At 38.6% G+C, this 12,161-nt stretch overlaps 1 protein-coding gene across 1 annotated transcript in view; it reads right to left on the bottom strand.

Annotated features, from left to right (window-relative positions):
* The window catches only part of LOC136866377 (putative fatty acyl-CoA reductase CG5065), a 101,864-nt gene that overhangs the window by 40,033 nt on the left and 49,670 nt on the right, over positions 1-12,161 (bottom strand). The window contains exon 3 of the mRNA XM_067143275.2: positions 6,189-6,334. Within this exon, the coding sequence (XP_066999376.2) occupies positions 6,189-6,334 (146 nt within the window). The remainder of the gene's footprint in view (positions 1-6,188; positions 6,335-12,161) is intronic.

Genomic DNA, 12,161 nt, shown 5'->3' with positions numbered 1-12,161 from the left:
TAAACTTAGTCATACAAAATTTCTTTGGTACATGTTCAACCTTTTTTGGTCATCCTCAACCAATTACAATTACAAAACACTGAAATGATATCTTAAAACCTAGGAATGAAATAATAAAATGATGAACAACATGTGTATGTGAAATTTAAAAACACTTTGTAAAAGTGTCTGTCACAAAAATCTTCTTGCTTCAGTATTGGTTAAATTTACAATGTGAGTGCGATTGTTAGAATTTGTCTCATTTTAAAAGTTTGAAATGCTAGCTTTGGGGAAACTTCTATTGTTCCTTAAAGTGGATGGACTTTGAAAATGTGCAGAATGCTTCTAAACAGTGAGTGCCAATGCAAAAATGTTGGGTGTATTAATTGTCATTCAAAAGTAGTGTTTCAGTTCATTCTACATTGAATGGAGAAGTTCCCCTTTCCCTCGGTCTCATCAGATGTGCTCCGTCACATCACATTCCACTGACAGTGGAACAAATACTGTTTAGTTTATTGTTTGCAATCTTCATTTGCTGCCCTCTTCAAATAGACAGGCTCTCTGTTCATCAATGAGTTAAAGTTCTGTCAACATTAGGTCTAAGATGAACACAAACTGTTATTTGCTGTAGATTATGTTATAGGATGTGGCAATATAAAATAATAATGAATATCAGGTTGTTCTTGCATCTTATATTGAATACATGCACTAGATCATGTATTATTGACTTATTTTGTACCTAATATATTATGTCTGACAAGGAACCCCCACGAGTGCAACGTCGCAAACGGACAATGGTACTGAATGCATTTGATTGGCTGCTAATGGCAAGAGGGGGTGGAACTGTAGGTATCCAAAAGTGAACAGAGCGTGAGGCTATGAGACACAGTTAAATGGCGCAGTTGACACACACATCACAACAGTGATATACTGCTAGTAGTAATGACATAAACCAGTGCAACAGCAACCATAAAGAAAGCAAACATTGCCTTATATCTACAGCAACAGTTGCGAACATTGAAATTACACCAGAAAGGAATGCAAGACATTTCTCAGAGTGAGAAGGAAGTGGCAGATGACATATTAGTGTTTTTACATGATGAATCAGTGGAATGTGTATTATTGTATACTCGACTAAGTGGACACTGCACATGCAGATTGCTCTGATCACAATATGGATGAAAGTGATACAGAAATAGATGTCCTGACATCTAGTTCATCGTCCATGTTGGAGCCACAACTCCTGGCTCCAGTGAAACGTCGTGATGTGAATATAATGGTGCATCAGTAACAGAGATGAAAACGCGTTGCTTCTGCGCAGGTGACGTCACGCAGGGAGCACTGCAAGAAACTGGCTCTAGGGCCACATGGCTTGCCGCTGTTGTATCTTTTGTGTGATAAACCTGCGTTATCTATTGAAATACGTACCATATATAATTTGAAGCTCTGTTAGTATTCTCGTTAATGTATATGGATCACACTTTTGAGAATGCCGGGCTGTGCAGTAGCAGGTTGTTTAAGCTACTCCAGAAAAACCAAAGGATCAGACATAAAATATTTTTCATTCCCGAAAAATGAAGACCTTGCCAGACTGTGGGAAAACACATGTCGACGCAATGACAAATTTACTTTGAAACATGGTACGTATTTATAAAATATGATAAATTATTGTCGTTATTCAATATATGCTGTATTAAATTAATACAAAAGTATCTTATTGCTTTAGGTCAAGTTTGCTAGCTTCATTTTGCTACGACGTGCTTTGAAATCCCTCTAAGACAACAACTACTAAATTATTGGAATAAAAACAGCCGTAATTTAAAACCGGATGCAGTTCGCACTGAGAATTTACCACTAGCACGAAATATATTAACTCCTAATAATGACAGGAGGGTTGAGAGGGCAAAACAAAGAAATCAACATAAGGATGTACCTGAGCTTTAAGATCGCCGACTGCTGATTTGAACAGGTGAGTGAAGAAATACAGTACAATAAATACATGTTTAAATTAACATTCCCACTTTTTTTTCAACTGAAAGAATAAATAATGTGTCTATGTTGATTTTAGGGAAGATGGAACTGAAGCAAAGGAGGACTACAATGGTACTAACGAACTAGAAGGTTTGAGAAGCATGATCCTACTGTTGGAAAGAGAAAATAGTGACTTACGGAAAAAATGTGAACAGCTATTGAAGAATGAAGGGGAATTACTACAACAACTAAAAAAGGCAAATGACATTTCTGAGAGAATAGCGTCAATATTCGGACATATCTTTTCTCCAGGGTAAATAAAAGTGTTAATGAACCGTGAAAATAAAAGTGAAAGTAAAAGAGTTTGTTGGACTTCAGACGATACAGCAGCAGCAATATTATTGCGAAGTGTTAGTCCAAAGGCATACCGTTACCTAAGAGAACATCATTACCCATTTCCTGCTCCTTCAACATTGCGCACATGGGCGGCATGTTTCAATGTAGAACAGGGTATACTACGCGATGTGTTTGTTTTAATGAAAACCAAGGCCCAGGAATTAAGTAGTCAGGAGCGTTTAACTGTTCTGGTATTAGATGAAATGTATATATCAAATGAAATTTGCATCGATAAGAAACTCCAACAAAGGGTAGGACCACACAAGACTTGTCAAACTGTCATACCAAGAGGCTTAGTTAAAGTAAGGAAACAACCCATCTATTACAAATTTGATCAGGTGATGACACAAGAAATTTTGTGCAAAATACTGGTAGAATTGTACAATATCGGTTTCACTGTTCTTGCCATAACTTTTGACATGGGTGGTGAGAATATAAAACTTTATTCAGGACTGAACATTGCATACAATAAGCAGTGTTTTATACATCATTCTAGTGAAGAGTCACTGAAAATATTTTTTATGCAGATGCGCCGCATTTACTGAAGCTTGTGTGAAATCATCTATTGATCAAGGTTTCAATGTGAATGGCACAGTAATAGACGGATCAGCTTTTGAAAAATTGCTGTGCACATCAAGTAGTGAAATAACACTTGCTCACAAGGTTACTAGGTACCATTTAGATGTGTCTGGATCTCGGAAACAAAAGGTACGACCTGCTGCTCAGTTATTGTCTAGGACAGTCTCAAAAGTGATAGAATATTGTGGCAGCCACAACTTGATGCCAGATATTAACTGGAAACAAGTTGTCTCCTGGTACAGCTGTTCAATGACTGGTTCGATCTTTTCAATTCGTGGGCAAAATTTGGAGCCCATTCGAGTGTTAATGCTTTTGGCACAGATTTGACAAACCAGACTGCTCTTTTAAGCAAGGTGATGGAACAAGTGTTAGCAATGACTGTTGGAAAGCATAAGTCTTTGTTACCCTTCCAGAAAGGAATCCTACTTAACAATGCATCCCTGATAGAAATGTATCGGTACCTGGTCTCTAAATACAGCCTGGAGTGTATATTAACATATCACTTGAATCAGGACGTTGTTGAAAATTTCTTTTCATATATAAGAGGAATGGGAGGTCCTCATGATCATCCAAGTCCCTTGGACTTCAAACATAGATTAAGGTGGTACATTCTGGGTGAGCATTCTGCTGCTGTGTTTACTCAGAATAAGAACACCGTGTAAAACAATGAATTGTGTTCAATTAAATCACTACATGATTGTGACAATTTATGTAATGATGATGGCAATGACGATGATTATTGCTTTACACAAACCATGCTGGCTCAGCTAAGCAAAAGCTTGGATAATGAGAACGGACAGAGATACGAAGAAGATGAAATTAATGCTAATATTTTTGTTCAGTCTGAATATCAGAGTGTAAACGAGGTGGACATGGCATATTTTAATATGACTCCAGAACATGCAAATATGCTTGAAGCTTTTGAAGATATGCTACCAATAGAAACAATTACTGAGGAAGGCTTGAAATACATTTCTGGCTATATCGCTCACAAGTTTTGCAACAAGTATTCCTACTTAGGCACAATTGTTCAGCAGCCAGAAGCAACAAACAAACAACCAGACTGGCTCCAATGTGTGTCAAGAGGAAATTTAATGAGCCTCTGACGATTTACTGGAAGTTACAAATATACTGGAAAAAGAATTTAATGACCTTCACGGTAATTACCTTTGCAGGGAACCCTGCATGTTTGACAAACTGACAGAGAGAACCATGAAGCAATTACTGCCAGCAGTGAAAATTCCTCGAGAAGTGATTTTAACCTTAGCGTGCACAAGATCTTATATTCGCTTAAAACAATTAAACAGGAAGAACATTCTCTTATATTCACATAGAAAAACGTCCAAGAAAATGTCAAAAATTACAAACTGCTAGAGCTATAACGCTTATGTATAAGGCATTCATTACATAAATTGACAATAGTAACATATTTGAGGTCTCTCGATTGTCAATAAATACATTTTGAACGATGCGCTCTCTTCACAGTGCAAGAAATGTTACCGCCTTTCCTGCTTTGCTCCCAGCGTGACGTCACTGTGGTAGACTGGATGCGCACTGACACACCATTATACTCACATCACGGTGAAGTGTAGTAAAAAACAATTGTTGTCCAGCAAGGGGTACAGGACATAATTATGTACATGAATGTTCATCCACAACATAGTCAAAAATAAAATGACTAACAGATTTCAAATAAGTCCACAGCAATATGACTGTATAGTGCATTAGAAAAACTATGGTACTTCAAGGGAGGACAAGGTGAACCTGTTAAAAAGAGTGTTGTTTGCACAATTCAAGGACGCTTGAGACAAGTTACATGATGTGCATGATAATGCAAAGGGCATCAAATTGTGCAGGACAAAGGTTACAGTGACGTCAAGGGGTGTAGTGGGTGGTAGCACAACTTCAGACAGAGCTACAGCATTGGACAATGCAAACTAACACAATTCCAAACAAAGCAGCAACTTGACGATACACAGCAAACTGCAGAATCGGCTCAAGATACAAGCTTATCCCATCGTTTAGTGCGGAATTTGTTTTCAACACTGACCAGTCAGGATTTGAAGAAGAAATGTGTATGAAAGGCAGTAAGAAGTACCAAGAGAGTTATAGCAAGAGTAATAATGAACATCAATGCCCTAATGCATTCGTATACAATTATGCCTACTGTTAGTCTGGATGGCATAATGGCTAGGAAGTTATTTATCATGCTGCAAGAAGTTGGAGGTATCTGTCTCCAATGATTCTGTCACTTTCAGGGACTTAGCAAGGGTAGCAGGGAATGTTTACATCACAGCAAGCAGGAGTGGGAACATGGGCTTACCAGAACTACAGCTATGGTATGAACTCTTCTTTTGGCCCATAGCTGCTGAAAATAACTTACTATTGCTTGATTCCTGGTGTGCCTATAAACATCATACTGTGTTAAAGGAAAACATCCCTACTGGAAAGTGTGTGATATTGCGATTCATACCACCTAGAACCACGGAACAAATTCAACCTCTGGAGGTCAGTTTCTTTCATGCCTACAAAACATACTATTGCACCATTTGCAACTAAGCCATAAAGGATAACCAGTTTCACAATAAACTGCACGACAGACTGGTTTGCATTCAGTTGCATGCCATTTCCATCAATTCTCATCACCACTTTATATCAATATGATTATCTATGCACTCTGTAGAGTGGATACCTAGCTGATCGTCCTGAATGATTTATAACTCCCAAGGCATTCGCCTTTGATTTCCCTGGCACTAACTTTTGTGATCACTGTGGTGCGTCATATTTCATTTGGTGCCATGGTGCAAGTTAAAGGTTTGTTTTGAACATTTTTTGAGTATCAATGAAGTCCATTTTGTGAAGTATAACATATACATAGCATAGAAGGTTGATCTCTGCACTACTCGGACACTCATTTGCTGTAGGATGCTAAAAAGTTTATTATGTCACCTATTCAATACATTAGAAATTTTAAACATTTAGGAATTTATTATTATTTCCATATGAGGCATGTTTCGCCCTTCTTTGAGGGCATCATCAGTCATAGTACTACCTCAAAGCATAAATCAGGTACCTGATATTTATCGCTTGCAACACTCATTTGCTGTCGCCCTCCTATGCACATGGTGCAACATTAGCAGCTAATACTGTTTCCTGTCTCAATTGTTATTACAGCACTTTCAAATGCCCCTTACTAGAAATAGTACCTGCGACCTTGCACTTGTGAGGGTTCCTTGTGAGGGTTAGAAGGAATTTTAACTTACAGTGGAGAAATTGCATCAATCAGTCTATCATCCATCCACTCCATCCACTGGATGACATTCTCAGGATCATATTGTGGGGAGTAGACAATTTCATCCACCTCTTCACGATCACAATTGCAATATGCTGTAGATATATGAATGAAAGCCTGAAAAAAAAAATTAAAAAATTAGTTACACAGAATGCATTCTTTTACTTCTTTGAGACAGATTCTAATTTATCCCAATGTCAAGTACAGATATCTATGAGTGGATTAATGATGACTATTTTTCAACAAAATATGAACTTTTTTTTATCAGGTTCTACATACCTTTAGCTAATTTCCTATATCGTCCCTGCTCTGGCAAACTAGCGAAACTGACAAACTAAGGAATCTGTAGTTCTGAAGTTCTGGTCTAGATTTTGTTATTTATATATTGTCTACCCTCTGACAAAGTCTCACATCTGCAGCTCATTCTGTATGCCTAACACATAAAACCAATAATTAAATATAAAAATTGATTTGACATGAGTAATCACAACTTCTTTCAGCTCTCCTAACCTTTTGACAATTTTCAGATTCGTTAGTTTGCCAGAGCAGGGACGATATGGTTTCCATTGTTGTTTAAAAATTTGTAATAGTGTCTGCCAGACCAGTGGTCTAGGGGTGGTACATCTGGAGGGCTCGTGTTTGATTCCCAGCAATCTCAGAGACTTTTATCTTGATATGAGGGTTGGTCCAAGGTCTACTCAGTTTATGTGAGAACAATTGAGGAGCTATCTGATGGTAAGACAATGGCGCTGATCTAGAGAGCCAAGAATAATGGCCGAGAGGATTTGTCACACTGACATGCATCATCTCATAATCTGCTGGTCTTTAGGCTGAGCAGTGGTTGCTTTGTATGCCAAGGCCTGTCAGGACTGTAGTGCCATGGGGTTTGGTTTTATAAGTCTCTGCTGAACCTCCTCATAGAAGTCTTCTTCCTGCCAGGAAAGCTGTCGTTTTCACTTTGTTATGAGTGCAGAAATGTTGACTGGCGAGGAGCCTCTTTAGATGTAGGAAGATATGGCAGTCAGGGTGATATGGGAGATGACTGAGTGTTTGCCAACAAAAAAAAAAAAAAAAATTGATTAGAATATATTTTGAGCAGCAGCATGAGGTCTTGCTCTGTCATGGTGCAACAAAACTCTGGCAGACAGTAGGCCACAGCATTTTTATGGATTATGCAACAAAATTTCTTCAAGGTCTGATAATATGTATCTGTGTTTAACGTTGTCCCTTAGAGCATGAAGTCCACTGAGGCTACCATAATCTGGCAAGATGAGAAAGTCCATTTGGATTTTACTTTTGTCAGCAATGACGTATGTCACAACTTCATTCATTGCAAGATAAGGTCTGTCTGAATTTCAGTTTCATCAGCAATGATGTTTGTCACCATTCCAGTCATTACGACTTGGACGCGGTTTCACATAGGACACACAAGCCTCGTCCCCATGATGATGTGGTCCATATCTTCCCCATGGCTTCTGTTCAAAAATATTAAAGCAATTACACATCTCTTTGTTTTTTGCCTCAGAAAGCATTTTTGAAACCCATCAAAAGCCCAGCTTCCTGAATTCCAAGTTTTCTGACACAACTTTGCAAGAGAACTGACATTGAAATTTGTGGAAAACACAGTGATAGTGTACGAATTGTGAACAGCATGCTGTTTTCACAAATGTTAGTGTCTAGCACATGCACAACATAGTCACCATTGTAGACAGCTGGCCTGAGCATTGGTTGTCACTTACATTTTCCCAGTCTTCCTTGTGTAATCTCACTCGACTGCAAACTTTTCTCATCACTCATAGCACTGAGACCATTCATTTTATAGATCTGGGGATAAATGTCTGTCAATGTCATATTTTTTGCTGTCAAGGACTGAATTACTGACCTTATTTCACATGTGACAGGCCAATGAGTTCTGTTAACATTTTAATCACATACCGTAGTAAAAAGAGTGCCAGCCCCGCGTTGTAGGGTAGCGTGCTTGACTCTTATCCGGAGGCCCCAGGTTTGATTCCCAGCCAGGTCAGGGATTTTTACCTGGATCTGAAGGCTGGTTCGAGGTCCACTTAGCCTACGTGATTACAATTAAGGAGCTATCTGACGATGAGATGGTGGCCCTGGTCTAGAAAGCTAAGAATTATGGCCGAGAGGATCCATCTTGCTGACCATATGACACCTCATAATCTGCAGGCCTTCAGGCTGAGCAGTAGTCTCTTGGTAGGCCATGACCCTTCAGGGGCTGTTGCGCCATGGAGTTTGGTTTGGTTTAGTAAAAAGTGCCCATGCCAATGGCAAGGTTACAAATAGTGCCTGTGTATGTACAAGGGATATCAGGAGCATGTATGCACGTGCAAAATTACTAATGTACAAGCTTTCAAAAGATATTGGTGTAAACGGTAATTACTTAAGAATATTCTTTGAACATTGCTTAATAAGGCATATAAATTTTCTTAATTATGAAAATTCCTTTCTCAAACTATGCCCAGATATTTTGAAATGTCATTTTCAGGAAATTAAAGCTCTGATGATGTTCTTGGGTATAAATCATTAGCATTAGTAGCAACACCACCTACTACAAAAGCAATGGATAAGGACTCCTCTTTCCATACCCATACAATCAGCAAATGGATAATGGTATAACAATTTTTCAAAAAGACAAAATTTGCTGACATGAAACTGAAATAACTGTGTATTTTTGTAGCCAAGTAATTAAAAATTTTCTACTGGATATTGTATTTATTGTCAACCCATCAAAAATTCCCTTTATCTTTACTGTATATTTGATTTGCATAATTGTTAGACTCATCCTGTTTCTGTTTTTCTATCACAATCATGTGATGTGGCAGTTTAGTAATAAAAACTACTGGCAGTGTACCAAGAATCTAAAAATACATTGGCCAAAATAAGAATTCAAGTGCTCTCTGATAAACTGAAATCACGAAATAATTTAGAATACTACAAAGACTAAAACAAGAAGAAGTTCTATGGTGCAATATTTCAACAGTCAGGTGCTGTCTCGGTGGATCACAACACCCTTTGATGATTTAATTTTCTATGGAATATTTAGGTATTATATCTGCAACTACTTTCAGTATCTGAATTGACTGATTATGTACAAGTAACTTTGAGTAAAAAATAGCTTTTGAAATCTTATGAGACATAGCTAATTTGCAAACAACTTCCAAATTATTAATCTATGTGCAGCACACTCCATATACATATTACAAATATTTTCTATTCACTGTTTCCTCTTTGTTTAAAAGAATAACAACACATACTGTAGTTGCAATATTTACAAACATCAATATCCAAAATCTTCCCATAGCTTATGATAACTATGACTGAACTTCCAGGGGTCACAAATATGGAGGGTCCAAGTCTAGGGTATGGGTGAAGACCCCAATGGTATCAGTGACGGAGAAGGTGGACTTTGGTACGGCATCGGCAGCGGAAGAAGGAAACTTGTAGCGTCTGTACTCCAGACGAGCGGCTACAGAAGACGTCCGTACTCCAGTAGAGCGGCCTAAAATGACACCTGGCAGTAGGTATAAAATGCCTTTGGGAGTGACGACCCCATCGTAATAATAGCCTATATATGGTATGGTACTAGGAAATCAACCTCGGAAAAGGCTACGGCGTTCCCTGCTTAAAGCAATGTGCAGTTCTCAGGGTACTGAAGGAACTATAAGAAACGGACGACCAGTAACCAACATTAAGATAGCAACAGTAAATCTTATGACCCTGACAGGAAAGGCGAAGGAAGTAGTAGATTTCATGGAGAAGGAGAAGGTGGAAATGATGGGGCTGAGTAAAATGAAATGGAAAGGTAACAGAAGGAAGAAATTGAGGAAAGGATACACATTATACTGGAGTGGTGGCCAAGAGGCAATAAACGGAGTGGGACTAATCATTTTGAAGCAACTGGAGGAGTATGTTGAAGTGGTAGAATGCGTGAGTGACAGAATAACAATGATTAGACTAAAGATGAAGAATGAAGTGATGGACTTCATACAAGTGTATGCACAACAGATGGGAAACAGGGAAGAAGATATTGAAGGATTCTTGGAGAAAGTAGAAAGAGAAATTTCAGTTGTGTAACTAGTTATTATGGGAGGTCTGAATGCACAGGTCAGAAACAAAAGAAACAAGGAAAGGAAGAAGTCATTGGACCATATGGATATGGGAAAAAGAATCGCGAAGGAGAGGAACTAGTGGACTTCTGTAAAAGAAATGGACTTATAGTGGGGAATACATGCATCCGAAAGAAAAACAACAGGAAAATTATGAGATATGGGTGGGGTGACAGAAGAACAAAATCAGTAATTGACTACTTTTTGGTGGAAAGGACAAATCACGGGAAGTTGATGGATGTGACAGCTTTACCAGGAGAAGCATTTGATGGGGACCATAGAGTTGTGGTGGCAAAATTATGGTTGGGAAAAATTGAAAAACTAAAAGAGATAAGAGAAAGCAAAATCAAAGTATGGAGATTGAAAGACAAAAATGTACAGGAAGATTTTCAGGAGAGATTGAAGCAACAAATCACAGTTACTGAAGTGGAAAATGTAGGAGTGGGCCAGTTTTAAAAAGGCATTTGTTAGTGCAGCAGAGATTGCCTGTGGCAGGACATCTACAAGAGTGAAAGAAAAGGAGACACCGTGGTGGAATGAGGAAGTGAGGAAAGTGCTGAAAGAAAAAAAGACAGCCTGGCGAGAATGGAATTGAGATCAAACAGAAGAAAGCAAAAGGAAGTATCTCAACAGTAAACAGAGATGTAAGAAGGTGATAGGAGAAGAAAAGAAGAAGAGTCAGGGGCGGCTTTTCAGGTGAAGTAGGTGAAGTGCCACTTCACCATTTATTTTTACCAGAATGAATTTTTTAAAATTTTCCTTTGACATTTGTTGGTATTATGGAAAGAAAATGTTTTTTGTACGGCATTTGGAGCACCAAGAACTCGCATCACTTGATGAGAACCAGGGGAACTCATGAAAGCGCCAGCTGTCGGCACCCACAGTACGGCGCGTAAGCTTGAGTGAAGACGAGAGATTCGGCAGCTGGCTCTACCTCCCAACTGCTGCTTGGCCTTGGCGGTTGCCATAACAACCGTGACGTCACCCGCGTACTTTACTCATAGCGAAATGTGCAAGTGAAGTTGCAGGAAGATCGGAATATTTCGTCTTCCCTGTGTCATCCTATGTGAAGTACAAGTTCTTACGCATCGTGGTTCATTCGTAGTGTTGTGCTGTTTTATTTAAACATGTATCCTGTTTATGACATAGTGTGTATTTTATTAGAAACACCATTTACACGTTGGAGAAATGAAGATCAGAATGAAGCTCTATGTTTTGGTCGCCCTACTGAATCACCGCAAATTTGTGCTACGAAAGAAGTGAACCATTCCAGTAAATCTTACAATCTTAGCTTCAAACGATCGTGGTTGAAGGAATTTCCATGGTTATGCTCCTCTCCAGCTCTACAGAAGTTGTTTTGTTGGCCCTGATTGCTTTTTAGCAATAAAAATAACGTTTGGAATAAAGAAGGATTTTCAGCCCTTTTGAACATAACACATTCTTTACACAAGCCCTCAGACTCTGCAGAACATATAAAATGCCAGCTAGATTTGAATACTTTGGAAGGAAACCAAAATACGATATCTGATGCCCTGAAGGAAAATGCTAGACTGAATACTGTACAGTTCAATGAAAATGTCCATTTAAATAGGCTTTTCCTTCAGTTGGTAATATAATTTTTCGGTTTCTAGCATCAGTAAACAACTGTGCATCGTAAACGAAAACTCGACAAAATGTCCAGCTCTTTCCGAGGGTGCCGCGCTTCTGTAATTGTTAGTCTCCCGGTCAGATCTTATCTGTACTTTACATTGTAGAGCAAATGCAGCCACATGGTTGTCGCGCTACGACGTTACACAGCGCTCCGGTTTATATACATT

Source organism: Anabrus simplex, chromosome 1 (assembly GCF_040414725.1).
Source record: "Anabrus simplex isolate iqAnaSimp1 chromosome 1, ASM4041472v1, whole genome shotgun sequence".
Taxonomy (NCBI): Eukaryota; Metazoa; Arthropoda; class Insecta; order Orthoptera; family Tettigoniidae; genus Anabrus; species Anabrus simplex.
The sequence above is the reverse complement of the archived record's forward strand: the minus strand, read 5'-3'. Positions and strand labels throughout refer to the sequence as shown.